Source organism: Varroa destructor, unplaced genomic scaffold (genome assembly GCF_002443255.2).
Source record: "Varroa destructor unplaced genomic scaffold, Vdes_3.0 BEIS01000002.1, whole genome shotgun sequence".
In the NCBI taxonomy this organism is placed as follows: domain Eukaryota; kingdom Metazoa; phylum Arthropoda; class Arachnida; order Mesostigmata; family Varroidae; genus Varroa; species Varroa destructor.
In genome coordinates this window covers 40,308,562-40,329,738 of record NW_019211455.1, presented here as the reverse complement: position 1 = coordinate 40,329,738, position 21,177 = coordinate 40,308,562, and the positions used below count along the sequence as shown (strand labels likewise).

At 40.6% G+C, this 21,177-nt stretch overlaps 3 protein-coding genes across 4 annotated transcripts; 1 reads left to right on the top strand and 2 right to left on the bottom strand.

The window, feature by feature from the left end:
* Nucleotides 1-523: 523 nt before the first annotated feature.
* Nucleotides 524-2,095, bottom strand: RpLP1 (Ribosomal protein LP1). Its single transcript, XM_022791278.2, has 2 exons — nucleotides 1,859-2,095; nucleotides 524-854 (listed from the first exon to the last, which is right to left on the bottom strand). The coding sequence occupies exons 1-2, from the start codon at nucleotides 1,989-1,991 to the stop codon at nucleotides 652-654; spliced, it is 336 nt and encodes a 111-aa protein (XP_022647013.1). The 5' UTR covers nucleotides 1,992-2,095; the 3' UTR covers nucleotides 524-651.
* Nucleotides 2,096-6,360: 4,265 nt separating this feature from the next.
* LOC111244015 (uncharacterized) lies at nucleotides 6,361-12,287 on the bottom strand. Its single transcript, XM_022790528.2, has 3 exons — nucleotides 12,128-12,287; nucleotides 9,442-9,968; nucleotides 6,361-8,475 (listed from the first exon to the last, which is right to left on the bottom strand). The coding sequence occupies exons 1-3, from the start codon at nucleotides 12,128-12,130 to the stop codon at nucleotides 8,466-8,468; spliced, it is 540 nt and encodes a 179-aa protein (XP_022646263.1). The 5' UTR covers nucleotides 12,131-12,287; the 3' UTR covers nucleotides 6,361-8,465.
* Nucleotides 12,288-13,109: 822 nt separating this feature from the next.
* On the top strand, nucleotides 13,110-19,887 carry LOC111244014 (uncharacterized). Of its 2 annotated transcripts, none has more exons than XM_022790526.2 (3): nucleotides 13,110-13,304; nucleotides 16,217-16,773; nucleotides 17,440-19,887. In XM_022790526.2, the coding sequence occupies exons 1-2, from the start codon at nucleotides 13,302-13,304 to the stop codon at nucleotides 16,766-16,768; spliced, it is 555 nt and encodes a 184-aa protein (XP_022646261.1). In that variant the 5' UTR covers nucleotides 13,110-13,301; the 3' UTR covers nucleotides 16,769-16,773; nucleotides 17,440-19,887. The 2 variants fall into 2 exon arrangements, with proteins under 2 accessions (XP_022646261.1, XP_022646260.1); XM_022790525.2 differs by lacking the exon at nucleotides 13,110-13,304 and adding an exon at nucleotides 13,659-15,230.
* Nucleotides 19,888-21,177: the final 1,290 nt, after the last annotated feature.

Here is a 21,177-nt window from a genome sequence, read left to right as displayed (position 1 = left end):
AAGAACCTTGTTTGACGTTTCTAACGCACTAAGGAGGTCTTCATATTTGCGTATAACTGATTTATAGCGCATCAACCAGTTTGACTGAAACTACTAGGGAGAGTCACTAAAAAGTAAAGTTGTCTAAACCTTCTTTAAGAAAAATTTCTAGAAATTACACGTTTTTTAGTTTTATGTCTCGTTTTAATAGTTATGTATCTTGTTTGTATACCTTTTTTTTTGGTTGTATATATTGTTTTTCAGTTGTACATCTTATTCTGTAGTCGTATATCTAGTTTGTGTCTCACAAAAATTATCCAAAAATTTAGTCTTAATAGACGTAACTATTAGCGTTGGTCTACCTAACTAATCCTGCCGTGAAAGCACATGGAAATAAATTTCTTTCGCTGGTGAAGACGTGCCGTACAGATACCTTACTGACCCAAATATTTCACCCAATTTCTTATTGACTAGTCCACTCAAAAACTCAATGCACAACCACTCTCCAAATCCGCATAATATCTAAAAATAAAAACAGTTGTCCCCCATATAACAAAATGGACCGACATTTATTTTCTCTTTGTCGTCGTCGTCGTCATCGTCACCTTGGAACTTAAGCAGCTGCAGCAGCTGAACTGAAGCCGCCACCGCCATCGACGACTTCGTAGTTGTTTAATCGAAGAGACCGAAGCCCATGTCTTCATCTTCATCTTCTTCCTCTTCTTTCTCTTCCTTTTTGGCATCAGCGGGCGCGTCGCCAGCGGCAGGTGGCGCAGCAGTTGCTGTTACACCTGCAGGAGCTGCGCCAACGCCTGAACCCACGTTCGTGATAAGGGCCTTCAAGTCGCAACCCTCAAGGGCTTTCGCAAAGAGAGCTGAAACACAAACAAGTGACCATACCAGAAGCGGTTAGGAAAAACGATTTAGTTGAGTTGCACCATAAGATGTATTTCGGATCCCTGCGTAGTAAAAAAAAAAAAGCAAACAACCGCAATAAAAATAACTGCTTGTAGACGCAATTATAGTATTGTTTGCAGTCGTAAAGCTTCTGAAGCGTTTCCACAAGTAGAAAGATGAAACGTACAAGTATCTGCGGGTTATATTGATACTGAAGTCGATTTCATTAGTACTGCCTAATAGTAGCTGCAGCTTGTACATAGATGAAGCCAATAAGTAAAACTCTATTGAATTTTATTGAATCATTTAATTTTATTCTCTTGACCTTCAAAGCATTAAAACTACTACCATTATAAACGGTAAGTCAACGGACCTTAAGACAAATTAATTATATGCTCAGATTCTAAATATTTAGCGATTTAGATAGCAAAAAATAGAGCCAAATTATTACAACGATAAAACAAATTTTCCTCTAGAAGAAAAGCACTGTCACAATGATTCCTCTTCTGGCAAAACTAAGGGAGAGCATTGTCATTAGAAACCCGATTAACCTGTAGAACAGCGATGCGGCAACACCAGTCTTATTTACTTAGTCAAGAACTATTATGAGAATAACACACTGGCCATATCTAAACGCAGGAGCGTTTGAAAAGTCCTTGCCAGCATGACTTTAGCATTGTCACTTCGTCACAAGCATCCGTTTTATGCGTATAAATTAAAGCACGTAATCACTTGCAGCATTCAGTAGAACAGGCAAACTGGCAACAGTACACAATATTGACAGCAATCGCGGTGATGGTGTTGAATTCAGGCCACGTGTTCAAAATGCAATTGTGATAAAACAATTCAATTTTTGTTCTATTTCACGGAACATATCTTAAGATATTACTGCACTGAACTAAGTTCACACTGGCTTCACATTATAGGACATAGGTAAACATATTTTCACAAACCGCAAAGGCTGGATGCACATGGAACTTACTCGGCCAGTAGGGTTCGACCGAGACGTTCGCGGCTTTCAGGATCGAGTTGATTTTCTCAGCGGTGATACCGACCTCATCATCCTGCAGGATTAAAGCGGCGTATACGCAAGCCAGCTCGTCATTGGAGGCCATTTTTTTTATTGGGGTCTTAGTGCACGCTGCGGAATGCTTTAACCGTCTAGGAGCAATGCACCTTCAACGACACACGATGGAAAAAGGACCTCGAAACCGGAAATCAAACGACAGCAACTGGTTGACGGTGTCAGGCGCCGTTCGTGGCGCTGCCACTTTCTCGTTAATTGCGGCAACTGTAGCGCGAAAATTCAAATTTGTAAATTTTAATACAAAGATAAGCTTTCAAACTATTTACTGATGTGTTGTAGAGAACTATGTCTGGTTATTTAAAACAAAATGCACCAAACTAATTTCACATTTTAAGTAGGGATATTTTATGACGGTGATACGTTCCGACATTTTTTTTTGATGTTCTTGCTTTTTTTTAGCATTCGAGACCGTTTTTTAGGATACTATTTCTCGGAAAATGAAAAGATTTGAGTGGTTAACGAATATAGGTTCTCTTTTGGAATTATAGTGGCTGAGGCAGCTCATCACATAAATTCGGTACTCGATCAGGGGTCTACAACTAGAGGAATGGAAAAATACCTTTACGAAAATTTTAAACTTATTAGAGTCTCGAAAAAAACCACTATGAATGTATTATTTACGTTCGCAGTGGGTGCTCGTTATTTGAGCAGTATAAAACTATGGGGAAATTGAACCATACCAAAGTACATGGATATTAGCATCCACGTTACCTGTTCACCTTGATGAAATCATAAAGGTAAAAAAATAAGAAAACTGGATGCCGAGGAATTTGATCCTGGGACGTAAATGGAAATATAGGGATGCTTGATTCTCTTTGCTATCACATTACTGCAGTAAGTGGACGCAAGTGAACCGACACGACATTATCACCCTAAAGCAAATATACAGCTGCAAGAACGCATGATATCGGTTTGGTGGTCTAATATACAGGTGTGCTTCCCACAACAGCTTCCTGAGTTTTTGCGTCTCGTTTCCATCTAAAAAGTAGTGTCAACCTTCGGAAAAGATGGTCAGAAAACTCTCCATAAGGAAGCCAATGTAGAAAGGGATAAAAAGAGGGGAACCTCTGTTGTAAGACAACACTTTACCTTACACCACAAGTATGGCGCTAGCAAACATACAGGGGTTAAAAGCTTCCTGTTATCCACCATACACACCAGGCATTAGTTTTAGAGACTCTTAATTCTTCTAAATTACTATAATGTGGTAACAGGAAACGCACACTACCATGTATACGCAATACCAAAGTGTATTCAAAATACATACTTGATGAGCATCTAGTGAAATTGACCCGAAGATTGAATAGTAATCCAAGACTACCGGAGTCGAGAAGCCCACTAGAAAATAGTCACAATATTGGTTCAAGTCTAAAAGAGTAAAATCCATTGTACACATTTGTTGATTCAATTCCACTAAAACCCAGATGGGTACGTTATATTACGTCACTACGAGTATATGGAGTTTAAAATATGCGCGTTTTCGAAGTTGATATTCTGTTTGCATGACGTTCATGTTAACAACTAAAACAGAATTGCTAGAAAGTTCAAGCAGAAACCGTTGTGTTTACGTTGTTGCATATGGCCATTCAGTCTTCACTAGTGGCGAAGATTCTAGTGAAGGATCCTCGCCTTGCCATTTTTCCATCGTTATTTAGGTCTTTCGTTTTTTTTTACATTTTACAATAGATATTATGTCTTACGTCATCTTCATATTGAAGAACTTGTGAATTTCTAAGAAAGGAAAAATTAATTGAATTCACGAATTAAACAGTTTTTTTTTTATAAACGCACATTGCGTAACCCGTATCGATGGCAGGGTTCGGACCGATATCAGAGCATTAAGACTATGCGGTGGATTTAATTTAATCAGCAAATTTCATACAACGATTTTCACAGCCGCACGTTAATCAATAAATGCCAGAAAGCTTCGTACTGAGTGTCGAAATATTGAATGGTAAGCTTTTCAAAATTGCTGCTTTAGATACGGGCTCTAATGTAATGGTAGCACGAGCTTTACATAAAAGACGATGCGTTAATGTCTTCGAAGATTCACTGGTCAAACCCTTCAAGTTGCTCTCACTTGTAATTCTGATTCACGAAAAATTCTAGCCAAAGTCAGTTCCTAACCTAATATATATACACAGCCTAGAAACAAATAACCTTAAGAAAGACAACTATTTTCTGTAAACAGTAGCAAACACTTTTTATTCGTAGTTCATTATGTGGTTAGATTAAAGCAATATTGCTCCACGATGCGTTGAGGTGCAATCTTCCATTGCCATTAAATAGATTACTTACCACCTAAAAAACCTTCTTTTCAAACGTCTTCTTAATACTTACCAAAACAATCCAATAGGCAATCACGATCTTTGCCGGAGACAAATCCGGTTTACTTCAGCTTCAGTTACCAGCTCCTACAAAAATCCCACCCTCGATTACCCATTAACACGTTTAAGACCAGGCTATTTATTAAAACGATATTAAACCTTACTACTATAAAACGAAAAAGATGCCCACCCAGAGTTTAAGATCATAAAAGCAATGGTATGATCACGATAGCAGTTTACTATAATCTGTTGGTGCCACTTCGAGTGGCCTCGAACAAGTATAATGGGGGGCCCTATTTAATTATAAGGCAGGCGAAGGCTGCTAATGAAACGAATCGGCAACTAACGAAGGCCAAATGAACACTTCGCTGTCCTACATATACTAAAGACACTTTCATCCCGGGGCTTCCCAGGCGATCATAACAAAGAAATCAACTGATTCGCAACAACAAGGCAGGACGGCGGAAAACAATGTGGCGGGTGTCGGTGCCCTCTATTCTACTACGAAAAGAATAAGTCTGTAGTAATGCGGCGGCTGTAGAACACGAATCGTGTACGAGGCGGGTGATTCGGGACGGTAACGTTTTTTTCGTAACGCTAGCGCCAAACAAGGACACTTTACATACTAGTATTTATACGAAAAAAGTGGAGACTGATTGGTGACGAATGCTGCCAAACAGGTGGTGTAGTAATTTAGTAGTAGAAAAGTCTGAGACGGTGTAGCGACGCGGATTTTAATATTTAATAGAGTCGCATAACTCACATCGATAGGTTAACAGTCGAGATCGAGGTAATGTTCCCCGAGGGCAGCCTCGTTAGGTGGTTAACTACGGCACGTTGCGGCATTTCAGTAGACAGTACGGTGGCGGACGGTACTTAGGTAGTCGCGAAGGGGGTGTCGTATGAGATTTAGGCGAAAGTGGCGCGGGGCAAATAGGCTGGCAAATTAATAATCGAATCGTTATGGCACTAATTAAATGCAACGAAGTCTCAAGAGAGTGGCAGCCAATTGTAACAGCACAATCTGCAGTTTGCCTCGAGGCGCTGTAGTGTCAGCAGTCGTTGTGGTCGTGCTCAAGGCTAAAATAAATTGAACTAAAAACTAAACAGACGCATCACGTAAATAGAGCGATTAATAGAGACAAACTGCAGCGGCGGATCCACTATGCGTAAGAGTCTTAGGACATTTAATATGAAGACAACATCGAGAAGGGTTTTGATCAATCCTTTTCGGCGGCGCCAAGTTAAGGGAGATGGTAGGAAGAATTTCTAGTGCTATCAAATTCATATTCGGTGCACACCGAGTCGGGCAGAATTTACGAAGGAGGCAAAGCTTAGTACGACCTTGCCTTCATGTCCAATCTTCTTACGTACCTGAAGTTCATCAGACGCTCCAGCATAAATTATTTATGAAAAGGCGGATTCTCTACAGGATGAAGAACGATCGACTTAAGAATACGTTTGGCAGGGAAATTTCATATTTGCTGAAATCGGTCAATCGTCATTAGAAGATACAAGCTTAACTGAAGATATATATGGGCTGTCGATAAATTACGGGGGTGAATTCTAAGGTCGGACGATACGACCGGATTCGGTTAAGAAGATTCGGTCGGAAGTGGCTGAGAAGCTTAATCCCTCGGCAGTAAATAACGGAGAGTTTTTAAGAAGTCATTGGCTAAAGCACTTTGGAGTTTTTTTGCTTTTTTGTTTCTGTCTATGTTTCAGCTACACTTTCAGTTGGTCGACAGATTCTATATGCAGTTTCTATTTGACAGCGAGAGAGGCGATCGGGCGAGCAGAACGAAATGGAATTGACGGGCTTGCGCATGCACAATGGCGATCTCGTCGAAGCCGGCTGACCACTAACTGGGCAGTGTCACCCCGGCCAAGATCGAGAAAAGGTTTTTGCCTGTTGAAGAAGAGTAGTTTGTGGTTTTTGGTTGTGGTGGTGAGGTGCAACCAAATTAGCGACCGAAAGGAAAATGGGAGAAGACGTTGTCGAGAACACACGCACCCACAAACAGGAGCAGCAACCAACGGACTTAGACTTTCTAGCAAGAAGACGCAGAGTTGAGGATGAGTCGCGTTTGACGATCCACGCGTATACTTTTAATGGCTCAATAATTTGTTTTGTAGTAGTAGTAGTAGTAGTAGTAGTAGTAGTTGTTGTTGTTGTTGTTGTGGCTGTTATTGCAGCGCATTACTCTCTGCAATTCGCGGCTGACACCTGCTACCCCATGAACAGCTACTGGCCACAGAGCAGAGATCCAGGCCGCCGCTAACGGTGGTAAGTACATCTCTATTTTGGTGTTGTTGTTGTTGTTGTTGTTGTTATTCGATATCATCGCTTGCTTCATCATAATGAATTTACAAATAATTTATATAATAATGAATCATCGACCATCACCAGCTTATTCATCATCATCATCATCATCATCATCATAATTACCATCATATAGCAGTGGCTGTTGCTTTTCGACTGACTACTCATTAGTTTCGTGTTAAATGGTATAGATGGCATAGACTGTGGCTTAGAAAGGGAAAGAGAAAGAGCAAAATAATGGAACCAAACGGGTCGCTGTCCCGTCCATACAACAAGAAGAATGAGGACAAACATACAATGATGGAAAAACGAGTTGAACCAAGGACGAAGTAGTGCACTAATCAACTGTCGTCGAAGCTCACTGGGACGCCTACTCAGTACACCAAATTACTAGCAGATTTCAAAGTTTGACTTACGGGCCAATTCCCAGTGGGCAGGAGAGCCCAAGTTTACATCGGGTCAAAACTTAAGGTTGCAAAAAAAGACACTAAGTTGTTGTCCATGATAGCACCCGCGACTTAGCTATTTGCACTTACTCCCCCAGCGGAATGTTTGTTGACGATGACAATCTTTCATGACGATGAGCGAATACAAGCGAATAGGTAGTTATCTTTTATATGAATCGTAGTAGTTGCGTAGTAGTGAGAGTACAGTGTAGGATTCAAGTATCACCTCTCGGTAAGATCAACGGTATATCGGGGGAACAAATGGATTGTTATCGAAAGCCGAATATCGCTGGGAAAATGCGATGGGGGCTGGTAAGGGGCGAAAAAAGGATAGGTACAAAAGCTGTCGTTAAACTGAGCGACAACCTCATTATTAGTGAGCTGTGAAAAGAGTTGCGTTCGAGGAAAAGCCAATTTAATTGACCGTCGCGCATGTGCCCAAAGCCCACGCGAGAGGTGTGTCGTCGCTCAATTTCGATTTAACTTGTCTTTGGCGACTCGAGAGTTGCTGCTGTTGCTATGCTAACTGTTGGCGATACATTTTGCAACGACAACAACAACGCAACGCAATGAAAAGAAAAAGAAGGAGAACAACGAACGAAGAAACAGTTAATCGCTTCTCTGTCAGTAGTCGACTCGTAATGGCGAAACATGGTTGGAGCGCATATATGTATGGGTAGCAATAAGTAGTGGCAGCTGTAATGGTCACACAGTTGTGAGAACATTGAATTTCGAATCTACAAGATCAGTAGTTGTAGCTGGTGTGATAGTTGTACGTGGTTATAATGGTTCGTAGTTAGAGGAGATAGCAGCTGGCTGGGGTGATGATCGTCGTAGTAGCGATACGATGATAGTGATGATTCTGCTGCTGTCTGGGTGTCTATTTCAGTGGAGTAGAGTTGTACGTTGCCTGTAGGTTCGTTCGTTGGTTGTTTGCTCGCTGTAGTGGTGAAAGGTGTGATGATCATGGTAGATAGACGGGTCGCGATCGAATCAGGCAGTTGTACGGACGCGTTCACAGTCGCCCCCGGAACGGGCTCGATCGCAGAGCCGGCCGAGATCGGAAGAACAGCAAGAAGATAAAGAAGAAAAGCAACGTCGCCACGATTGAAGCGAAGAAGTTATACGCGAACGAGCGGCCGCAGCAGTAGTAGTCACCGCCGGCGCTGTTGAAGTCGAAGGTCGTCGCAGTTCACAGTCGATAGATAGCAGATACCAAGATGACAATTCCGCGCACCGAAGTATCCGCTCTCTTATGCGAAGCGATGCTGGTGTCGATCGATCGGTCGGACGCGGTAGTAGAGTAGCTGGCGGACTGGCTGACGATGCTGACGACGACGAAGTTAGCCGCCTCGACTTGTTGTAGTAGCTGACTTTCTGTGACGCGCCCGTTTCCTCTCCATTGATTAATAGTGGCTGCGGAATGAAAAGCGGTTCAAATGTTGCCGGGAGACAGAGGAGGAGCGCAGAAACAAAGAGTCCAGGGACTCTGAACAAAAACTTGACCCTCATGAATTACTGATTGTTGCAAAAAAGCCCACTGCTATGGTACAACACAGCGTCACTTGTTTCGACTCTACCCGTAGTACCCGCTAGCTTAAACTGTTTCGTTCCTATGCGAATTAATTGGCTGACCCGTGTTCGGCTGGTTATTTTGCTACGGAGAAACAACAACAACAGTGAGAACCAAGTTGGCTGCGTCATGGAGGATCACTTTCCGTGCCTATGCACCACGCTTGGCTTGGACTGGCTTGAAGCCAACCGAATCGTAAACAAATATACGTGGAAAGATTCACATAATGAGCAAAGCTACGGCTTACTACAGAGGCTCAGGCTCACCATAGGTTCGCCCTAAAATCGTTATCTCCCTCACACAGAACACTCTGATATGTTTTGATGATGTTCGCCTTCTTGCTAAAGCAACAGAGATCTATCTGCGGAAGAAGTAACGATTGGCTCTGATTTTTCTGCAGTTTGCGTCAAGTTATTCTCTCTCCAAGTATTTTTTCTCATGCTTTTCTTGTCGCTAATCATCAACTATTGTGCTCTTTCTTTCTTTCTTGTTTTTCCTGTTTTATCCTGAACATTTCGAACGCTAGTTTTGCTTCGTGCTTCACCGTCTCATCCAAGAGCATTTGACCCCTTAGCAGCAACAGTGTGGTGCACAGTGAATGTGGTTATCATTTGTAGTTAATGGAATCATCATCATCATCATGACTGTGTGAAGTTGTAATCGGCATTGAATTCGTTCTCGCTCCCCCTTCGACATTCCTCGTTTTTTGTTTTTTGCCCCAATTTTTCCTCATTTTTTTGTTTTTTCTCTCCTGTCTTTCCATTTTCCCCCGGGGTATCGTTATTGTCGTTCGCGTGGTTGCTGATTACCTCTGGCCCACTGGCGACCTCGACCTGTAGCGACGGTCGTTGTCACGACGTCCGCCATCACGCCGTCCACCGAAGTCTCGTCCGCCACCGCCCCCACTGCCATAACCGCCGCGCCGTGAGCGGTCCCCGAACGAATCACGCCCGCCCCGATAACCCCCGGCACCTCGGGAGCCACCAAAGCCTCCACGAGACGAGGGTCCCGAGCCACGGAAGCCGCCGCCTCTACCGCCGCCACCACGGCCACCGAAACGGCCTCCTTGGCGACGACCTCTCGATGGCTCGACACGAAGGGTGCATCCGTTTACGCTGGCGCCATTCATCTCACTGCAAGCCTCGCTTGCGTCACGTTCATCGTCGAATTCTATGAAGGCAAAGCCTGGCGGGTTCTGGGCAACCCACACGTGGTTGAGGTTGCCATACTTGGAAAACTCGCGCTCGAGGTCTTCTTTGAGGACGCCCTCAGAAAGACCGCCGACGAAGATGCGGTTTGACTGATGGTCACGCGATGATCGATGCTCGTACGATGACTAACGGAAGGGGGGAGAAACGAGCCACGCATAAGCAGTAAATAGATTATATCAGTCAGTCAGTGTATGCGAATGTTTGCATTGCAGATTTCGTCAATTCAGATCAGGATACGAATATAAGAACGTTCGAAGATGGTTAGCATATCGATGGCGACCGTAACATCGGATCGTAGACGATAGAACCGCAAAGATCAGAAATCAGTAGATCGATCACGTAGTGGGTGAACCGGAAAGAAAGAAGAGATGAAAATCCGTTACGTTAATTTAACGTCTACTTACTGAAATAAATGTTTATTAGACAGCGTTTTTGATTGGGGTCATGACAGCAAGAAGTTTGATAACGAATACAGTAACTACTATTGACAAAGTCTACAAAATATAATCGAAATCATCATGATAATAAAGTTAATAGTAATAATAATATCAGTTACACATTACAATGCAATTAATATCAATAAGTACACTGGATCGAATCTATGCTATTAAACAGTTAAGATATATTTAATGATATAATAAGTAATTCGGATGATAACACATTGATATTTTATACATATGTGAGATACTCTCATCAATAGAATCGCTTAAAATATATGTTAACTTATGGAGCCTAATTCATTCGTTCCTCTAAAAAATATCTTCTAAAGCGAATAACCGTCAGCCTATATATACTAATATAAGCAGATTTCAACACCCGTACGTAAATCATCAAGAAAATGTCTTACTAATCGTAGCAAGTTGAAGAAAAACTGCGTAATCAGATTAGTGATATTTTTCTAGTAGGTCATTTTTACATACCCAGAGTTTCTAGTTAACTTTTTATAATAAATTCTACTCCATATTTTATATAGAATATTTACATTAAACTGCTTGTTACATTTTTTTTTTATAAACAATACTCATGATATAAAAGCAATGACAACCCTGCTTATCGACAAAGTGCTAATTTTGTTTGTGGCTAGCGTCTGGCAGCTTTGACTACCCAGCCAAACCTTAGCACCGAATCGACGCCTTTAGGACCTCTGTGTCGCCCGGCGCAAACAAACTGGCTTAAGGCAAACCTTTTTCTGTGTTTGTTTGCATGGTGTAGCAGCGTAGTAGGCTTTAAATATCCTGTATAGTGTCACATACAAGCGGCAGTGACATTGTGAGCGGGCGATACAGAGAAAACAATTTCAGGTTCATGTTGCCCGCCATTGCCTTGATGAGGCAACCGACCAGACCTACTTTTGTGATTACTAAACCTTATATTTCACAGCGTATATACATTCACATTGAATTACCACGAGTTCAAATAAGGCTAATACCCCGGAAACGCACTTGCTGTTGATATTTTGTTATATAAATGTGGGGGTCTCATTGTTACAAACGGCAGGCATATCGTAGTAGCCTCCTTCTCCACTCAAACAACTGCACAATGAACCGGTTTTACGTGGCTATGGGAAAACCTATTCTGAAGACGGTAGCGTCTACACTGACGGGGAACAATGTCGGGGGTTTAAGGAAACGTCGAGTCGATAACATCTCCCATTAGAATAATAGAGTTGTATTACATAATGGGGCCGTATTGTCACCAATGCAAAGAACCAGCCACCGAAGGTACCCCTTTTAGCGTCTGTTAGCGTGCGTGTCTACTTGATTGAATATGCAGGTGAATTACGATAGCGTTAGCAACAGTGCTTCAAAAATATCCGAAAAAAGCTTTAATCATATTATCATATTTGTTGCTTCCTCAGATCTCATGATCAGACGTGTTCACATGAAATAACGCTCTTCGTACATTACTAGTCATAGCGGACCGGGAGATACCACAAACCAATGCTGTGTTACATGAACGGTTGGCGGTCCGTTTTTTAACTAAAGCAAGAGAGTTTATTTACGGAGAGTGGACATGTCGCAGGCTAATTTTTACGGTTAATATATTTATCCTCTATTTGGACCGCTGGCCTAAGTCGGATGAAAGGGTCTGCACACATGGATGTAGGCTAACCGACACAGCACGGGCTCATAACAATTAAAGCAACGAGCCAATCATCTGATCATAAACACTTTCCCTTGCGTTTTTAACCTATTTAAAGGTGCTCCAGTTGTCTCAGCTTTAATCAAGCATTAATAGGCACTGCAATGTATGGTTTATACTTAAAAATTCGGGAAAAACTCACCATTTTCCACACAAGCCGGGAGACTCCGACGGAGGCTGAAAATAGGATGCCGTTGTAAGCGGAACGAAAGAGCTGGGTGGCGGCTTGGATTCCCGGACGGCGGGTTATGTGAGACAGCGGTTCGATGTTAAAGCGTCGAAGACCCTCGGCAGAGCGGTTTTACCCTAACAAGAGCACAGGTTACTGGCTGAAACTTGTTGAACTTAACGACAAATAGTAAACAGTATCGAAATTCGACGTTTAAAAAAAATAATGCATTATTTCAGTCGTTTTTAGCTAGGCTATTATGTCGGCTGACGCTTCGCGGAGAGGTTTAAACCGCCAATCAGGAAGGCGGTGCCTCTCGCCTCCCCGCCACAAACTAGATCCCGAAAGTAAGCTCAAGGAAAATGCCTTTACCTAGTATTTATACACGCGTTCAAATTGACAAGTTTGTAATAAAGTTGCATGGTGAAGGTTTAACTATGACAAGCGAGATGGAGTGAGAGATTTAGTAGCTTTTTGCGTTGCATGCTTGACAAATTTCTTCACGGAAGATTGACTAAAGGGCTCAATTTTTATGTGTGGTTGCCTATTCAAGGCCGTTGTTTCAAAGCGCAATTAAATTGTTGTATTACATAAGAAACAAATAACATATTTTATTACGAAATCCGGATTCGATAAAGAAACTATGAGAAAATACTTCACAAGCTTGTATTAATTGGCTGACGCGACTTTCTATCATGCGTTAAAGTTTCTCCGGGCATTTACAACGCGAAAATTACTTAGCATTGTAATACTTCAAAATTGAATTCGTATTTTAGCGTAAGTATTATAAACCGCGTCGTACATAGCGTAGGCTAGATTTTTAATCTTTTATGGACCATAACCAGGCTCAAGTCGTGAGTTATACGGTGCTGATTATGGCATGCCGAAAAAGGACCTATATTGGTGCCGACTATCTGGCAAGTCAATAATGGGAAGGATATTTAGACATCAACCGTCATCTCGATTTCGGTTTTTATATGTGAAGCGTACTCATTTATGACGATTTCCTGTAACGCGCCAAGCGCCGGCGCCTTGGTTGCAGAAGTCCACATCAAGTCGCCAGTGCGATCTTCGTGCCAAGTCGTTCCCAAACCAAGCGCCTCACTTACTTGCCTGCTGTGTCAGTGACTGGACCTAGAGATTCGAAATGGTAGGGACCAAATACACAACTTCCTATATATATATATATATATATATATATATATATATATATCCAAGCGAACAACTGTCTATAAATATATCATGTTGCGTTTCCACATTAATATCGTAGACGAATTCGTCTACGTAGATTTAATTTATGGATTATTACATTTACTAAGAGAAACCTATCTTCGGAAGTGCAACTTTACTCCATACGAGGGATGACACATATTTTAAAAAACATAAATAGATTTATCGCGAGTGAACCTTTTATCGTGTGGCCTTATTGAGTCTGTGATGCTTTACCGGAAGACAGACGAAAAGATCTTGTCGGTCCTGATACCCAGCGATGTAAGGCATCAATGTGGGTCGGCAACGACAGTCGTTGTGAACTTCGGGAGGAGATGACAATTTGCTTTGTCGTTTTCTACTTTCTCTTTTGTTTTTTTTCCTTTATTTATTTATAATACTAGAGATAACATATCTTTATTTAGTTATGATAAGGTCGAGATGACGAGGTTTGTTCTACTAGAGTGTCCTAACTGGCTGGAGGTAGTCTTACCGCGTTAACTCATTAGGCCTTAGGGCTATTTTTGTGCTGTGTGAACATATTTTATGCTATTGAATAACCTAGAGTGATTATTGTTAAGTTTGTTTTCTGTTAAATTTTTGTGTTTTGGAAAATTTAGTTAATGCACTTTCCAAGTCCAGATTTTTTATGCACGTTGCTTCCACAGGCTTTCGAAACCTACATATGAAAGGTTTTTAATGTCGGCCAATCTGAAACGGTGCTTAAGATTTTCGAATTTTATCCAGTATTATGCTACTCCGGGCCTTCCATCTTTATATGCATGCGTGTACACGATAAGTTCAGTGATATTTACCGGTGGAAAGGCAAACGTAAGCATATTATAGCCCATTATGGGTCTTCTGGTAGAGCTTAAAAATGTCGTTGTGAGCTCAAATTGTGTGGGTCGCGGTGCTTTCGTGGCTCCATAATCAGGTCCACTTTTGGCATAGACAGTTGCTTAATGCGGAAATGGGGACAGCCGAAAAAACGTATTAATACTGCCGTTTCTTAATTTCTCTCCAAGGCCGGCGACGGTGTACATAATGGCTACACTGAATTGTCTCATTATCCGTTATTCTGGTCGGTCACTATATCGTTGCGTATTGTTGCGTCGATATTTTTGATAAAAACCTGTTACCTGCGTACTCCGATCTTTACTCTATGGTATTGTCTGAAATAAATAATCTGTAGTAAAACTTTGTAAATCGTTTATTTCACGTTAAATACTCTTTGGGAATGATTTAGATAGTCAGAGACGTTTTAGGTGCAATATCGATATTTTCCTATTAAGCAGTTCCCTCGTTAAAGATCTGTCTTATATATCACTGTCCGCTAAAGAAAAATGTCTTAAATTTTCTTTATCGCAGCAATTTTTTTCGTTTTTGTATCATAAGAAGGCTTATGTGTCGATATTTGCTTATTAGGAAAATCTACCTTCTAAATTTCCAAATAAAGTCCTACACATAATCACATATACGTTTTGCTAGACATTTTCTTGTCTTGTCATTCCTACACAACAATACATGTCTAATGTAAATCCTTGCTGTACTGCACCCACAAACGTTGTGTGATGGTACGTCTTGAGCACACGAACAAGTTTTACAAAACGTTGCAACTCCGCTTGAAAGGCGCGAGGACTCGACATTAGAAAACTTGGAAATTTTCGATCGCATGCGCCAGTCTTCTGCGATGAATAAGCTTTCTATTAAGATCAAATAATTAGCTTGTGTAACAAGACACTCATGCAGCGCCTATTTCAGCCGTCAAGAGTTGTTATTGTGGTTAGATGTGCATGATGGAATTTACCGTGGTTGTGTTTCGCCGCGACTTATACGGGCGATGGTTTGGCTTTCATATTTACACATGGTATATCCCAAAGTGACGATTTTGTTTATGTACCGCGCTTCGTTTCGTCCTTTTTTGATTTAGTGCAAACTTTCAAAATGAATTCGATAAGCAACCGATAGAACTGGTGATACATTGTGCAATGTAAAATGTAATTACGGTGTTTATCTTGGTTCAGTATCGAATGAAATGATTCGGTGTGCAATTTCTATATTCGACCCTTTATCACTTGGCAGTGAAACATTTGAGCGTTTTTGCATTGCCATCGTAGGAATAAGACAATCTGAAGCCTCTCCTGATGCATAAAGACGGTTTTTTTTTTATCATAGAGTTCTACCAATTGTTCACATAATTTCCCAGGTTCGAAATTGCCATCTTGGCATCTATGAACCGCACGATTTGTCCTTCCTTATTTGTTATTATTTACTACAAGCACAGTGAGATGCGTAGAAATGCCTTTTTAGAGTCGCCATAAATGGTGCACCGTATTAACTACCTGAGAGGGGCCGAGTTTGACCTTAATTTAGGCTTGGTAATTTTTTAAATAATTTCTAAGTTCTTAATATCAGCCTACCACGCAGTTAGTTTTACTTATAATAAATATCATAATTTTCCGTATATTCTTTTGTACGCACTCGTTCGTATGTGATTACACAACGCCATAAGCTAGGCCTTAAGCGGACGTAGCGGTGCTGAGATAATTCACTTGTTGCAAAGAAAGCTCGGCAATATATCCGTCTACTACAAATTTTCCTTTCTACTACTATTATAGTTCATTATAAACGGTATTTTATTATCAGTATATTGGAAAGTATACAAATTTATAAATATAAATTTATAAAAAATGTATATATATATATATGAAAGAGACAACGATACGATATATCCTATGCGGGCACACATAAAATGTAAGAAGTTTAATACAGGCCATTGACCCTATTTCTGTTTGCATTTTTCTATCTGCTTTTTCCTATTATGGTCCTATAATCAATACTCATCATCTCTAGGAATCATACGGAGATCAACGTCGTGGAGGACCTCGTTTTGGCGGAGGCGGCGGTGGAGCTAGCTTCCAGTCGCGTCAGCAGGACAACCAGAACCGCATTTTCGTAGGCGGTATTGGCGACAATATCAACAAGGAAGATCTCGAGAACGTCTTCTCAAAGTATGGACGTCTCACGAATGTTTGGGTGGCACAAAATCCGCCGGGCTTCGCTTTCGTCGACTTTGGCGACTCGCAGAACGCCAGCGATGCCGTTCAACAGATGGACGGGCAGGAGCTAAACGGCTCAACACTCAAAGTGGCGCCTTACAGGGGCCGTAGCAACAACCGTAGCCGTGGCGGTTTCCGTCCGGGAGGCGTCGGTGGTCGAGGTGGAAGCGGTGGTTATGGTGGGGGCCGCAATGGACATGGGGGCTATACCGTCGGGGGCGGATATGGAGGAGGCCAAGGAAGTTACGGAAGTGGAAAAAGTAGCGGTTACCAGCGTAGCGGTGGTTATGGGGGAGGCCAAGGCGGTTACGGTGGAGGTGGATATGGCAGGGAGGAATACAACTAAGCCGGGTAAGTTGAAAATGAGGCATAGTGATTAGGAAAGACAACCTTGAGTCTGTGATTTTTTTTGCTGTGAAGGAATCTAAGCAACACTTAGTGATGCCATTCGCTTAACTATTGTAACAGGGTTATGCTCGAAAACTCCATTGCTGTCAAATTGTGGTTACTTACCCAGGTGGTAGCAGTATTGTTTGTGATGATTTCTATTACGGAGTGTGAATTGAGCGTGTGTTTTTCTTTTTCTACAGGATTTTTAGAAGCGAGAGTATATTGTAATTATATACTCAATAGAAAACCACAGAAATTATTCTGTTTTTGTCTTTTATATAGAAACTTGTCTTTTATAAGGTGTGTATGCGTTTGAATGCGTTTGTTGCCAATCAATTGGATATTCAAAATGTGACAACTGTATAGGCGTTGACGACTTCGTCGAAAGCACTCCAATCTGACACGCTCCTAAAAAAATTTTTATTTTTACACAGTTTAAACAGCACCACAATAACAACAAGAGCAAAGTGATCTCTTCTTATGGGTGCATTCGTTGTAATTTGTATTTTCGAAGTGCATATCTTAGTATCGAGTAATTGCGTTTAAGAAATGTATATTTATGTAAAAGTACCCGATAATGTTGTAATCGTTTGACTTTGATCGTTTGCTCATTGGTGAAATTTGCAGAGATTACTAGGCGAGCCCAATGACACCCAGCCACCATCTCAAGTGGATGACGATTGCTTCTTGACCTGCCATGGTTCCAAAAAGGTCGTAGAAAATTAACAAAGCCACCCAAATGAGAGAAAAAACAACTAACAGCACAAGAGGAGTCACTTAGCATAGAAGCGAAAATTTATCTGCGTCACGATTTCCATATTTAGATAGCATAGGAATACTACTCTTCACTTGTACATCTTTCTAAATATAGTAACAAAAAGAGCAAATCAAAACAAAAATTAATTCGATCATACGCTGTTAAAAATTACTAGATATCTGGTTGTACGCCAAAACACAAGGATGAGCAACGGTAACTTCTGAAGTGATTCATGTTATATATATTTTTCATTAATTACAACAGCAACTATAGTAGGATTCCTCTTTGTCAACGATGGCGAATTGCCAGATAAATATGAGACTCATTAGAAAGCGACAAGTAACAGACATTTCGATTCACAAGAAAAGATGATTTTGACCTTTTTAAAGCCATAGTAACGATGGCGGTGAAGAGACTGAGAATTTGTGAAAAATGTCGCGCCTCAGCCTGAACATCAGGCCGGCACCGCTCCTCCCGTTTTCTACTGAGAGCATCCACTGCGCATCTCACACGCGACGATGTGTTTGACTAGCACTGATAAATCTGATAACTCGACCAGTTAACAAATAGCTCATATGCCTGTTATCTATAGCTGACAAAGGCATCGCTTGTACCCATAAACAACAACACATCACACAGATAATATTGAGATAATACCGATGTCTAAGGATCTATCGGCAGACGTTGTCGCCAGGTATTAGAAATTGTCATCTAATTGGCAGGTCGAGTCTTCAGATTAGAAAAGTAAAAGAGATAAAAGGAGATCAGAAGGGTACTGAAAACCTGTTGCGTGATGTTACATGATGATGAATTGGATGTGGACCTGTAGGGCGCTGGGGTGAAGTGCCGAATTTCACGTATGTTTTTTGCTTGGAGGGGCAGCGGCCTGGCCTACTATTCATCAGCCACAATTGGTCTCAGCTACATGCTAGCTCATCATAGATCAACTTAGTTTTTACAGATGGCTGCTTGCAAAAGCAAGCAGTCAAATGTTTGTACAAACAATGTGTATTTAACGGCTATACTTTAGCAGATGTCGCTACCAGCGTAACAGTATAATTGATGATTTAGTCGTAGTTGTGGCCTTGTGTTCTTCTACTACAATCTCTACAGCATTCTGTAGAGATTGTTAATAGGGATGTTGTGTCATATACCATAATAGTGCATGTTGATGCTGTTACCATGACAACGGTTATTGCTTTGACTTCGATTGCCATGGCAATGTCAATGACGCTCCCTATGGAAATGTTCGCCGGGTTTTTCATGCGCTAAACGTCGGTAGACGTGCAGAGTCTATGTACGTCGTCCAGCCTTGTTAAACGTTGCCCCTCCGGTGGAATTTATCACTGACCAATGACAACTTGACCATCTCTGAGATTTCCGAAAACCGATCCAACAATCAAGCAGCAGCCAGGAAAGTTGACAAACCACATTGCCAAATAAAAACGACAAATAGACAAATGACAAACAAAAAATAACGAACGAACGAAAACACACAACACATGCAACAATAACAACAGAATATTGTAAACTAACGAAAAATACGAGTAAAGAGACAACAAGAAAATTATACAATATAAACCAGTTCCTACAGAGTTTTGGAATTACATTCTGCTATTTGACACGTAACAGTGTTATGACATACTGACATTGATGAGTACTGTACAAAAAAGAGATTGTGATCTGGCCGGCAGTTTCTGCCAAGAGTTGACATTATTGAGTCGCGTAAGGACCTTCCCTGCCAACTCGAAGACACAGGACGTTCATGCTGACTTCTTAATCAATCTTCAACGATGAGAAATTTATAATAATAATATTGATATGTAGCATATATGAATACTAAGGGTGTTATCAAAAACTGAAGATGACTTAAACCTAGAAAACAGTACTAACAGACAAAATATGCAAACAACCAATAAATGTAGTAAAACAACAATAAAATACGAACATTTCCGATATCAGCTGTTTTGAGTACAAGTAGCCAAAGACGGCTTTTTTCGTGAATAACAGGCTTGATGTTGTGACAATGGATTTCACGTTTTTATGTACGCTGAAATGTTTACTGCCTACCCTTTTGACAAGGGCCGTTTTCGAGCGACGCTATATAAGAAGTAAATGTTTGCTAGTTTTCGAGAAAAAAACAGTGAAAATTAAATGACAAGGCCCATCTGAGTCCTACTTAGCGGCCGCCAAACACGATCTTTGGAATAATACAGTTTCCAAGACTGAGGAATCATTTGCTGCTATAATGATGATCGTAATAATAATGGAGGATAGTGTTTATGTTCAAAATAAAATTGGTGTTGATATCTATAAGATTTGCGTGGTCTTCGTTTGTCACACGGATTTTTTTGTATTTGTTTTTGTATGGTAGTTAGGAATGAAGTAATTTCAACCGTATAAATGGTGAATATTAAATGGGAAACAACTAAGTGGTATTTTCATATCAGTTGTTTGCGACTTTTGTCCAGATGAGGAAGAGTGATAAATTTTACCGAACTTGTGTTAAGCAAACTCGTCTTAAAGGCGACGGATTACAATTACACACCTAATTAAGCGGAATTTAAGTAGATCATTACCTTAAATGACAAACATTTTATTGAGATAAGGGAAAAGTTCGCTATCCAGTGATCTTGCTAAACGAATAAGGGGATAGCTCTTCCTGTTTCATAATTGATCACTTAAGTGGCTATTAAGCGATTAGGATTTTAATTTTACATATAATAAAACCATTAGTTAAATGTTGTTGTGTCCACCATTGTCAGTTGAGATGATATTACAGTCAGTCAGTCTTAGTAAAGGTTTACTTAATCAAGCGACCTGTGCTAAATATTTGTAATCTCTTCAAAGGAGATTTAATAAAATAAGCCAGTACGTAAATTGCGGTAGACAAGGTAAGAAGAAATAACACCGAGTATAACACTCTCTCATGCATATAAGAGTTAGTCCGTCTAATTGCTCTTATCTCACAGGCTAGCTTGAAATTGGGAAAGAATTATTGAAATGAATTTTGTATAAAGACAAAATATATAATAATGAAACTAGATAATCAATTCATGCTATATATCTATACATCTCGATCAAATTATGTCCAAAATAGGTCGATATGTTTATTTTAGTAACTTCGTAATTCTATAGAGACTTAAGTGTTTGCCTTATTTCGAACTACGTTTATACTCAGTAGCGAATATAAATGCGAAATAGACTCTAACAAACTTCATATTACGATGTTACAAGCGAATCCGGCGGACTTTGAATTTAAATAGCTTTTAAACTAGTTGGACTAGAATGATGATTTTTTAAATATACATTAAAGGTACATTTTTCAGACTTGTTTCAACGCTTTGGTAGTTACTGAACAGCCACGTACCTATCACTTGCGTTCACATATGTAATTTCTGTATCTATAGCTTTTTGAAGTAAATCGATAATAGGATATGCTTGCCCATCAGTTTTCTCTTTAAGGCATGAAACGCCCCGTAATCACATGGACTTAGATAGGGAGAATAAACGGATGAAAGCCATCGTTGGATATTCCTATGCTCAATCCACGAAGCAACTGAGACATAGCTGTGAGGTTTAGCGTTGTAATCAAGCAACCAAACTGC

Excerpts from the sequence above, each read along its gene's own strand:
- RpLP1 (XM_022791278.2), bottom strand. The coding sequence starts at position 1,991 with ATGGCCTCCAATGACGAGCTGGCTTGCGTATACGCCGCTTTAATCCTG. Across the intron at positions 855-1,858 it reads GGTCGAACCCTACTGGCCGA|CTCTCTTTGCGAAAGCCCTT; the intron begins GTAAGTTCCATG and ends TTTGTGTTTCAG.
- LOC111244014 (XM_022790525.2), top strand. The coding sequence starts at position 15,204 with ATGGTTTGGCTTTCATATTTACACATG. Across the intron at positions 15,231-16,216 it reads GGCTTTCATATTTACACATG|GAATCATACGGAGATCAACG; the intron begins GTATATCCCAAA and ends CATCATCTCTAG.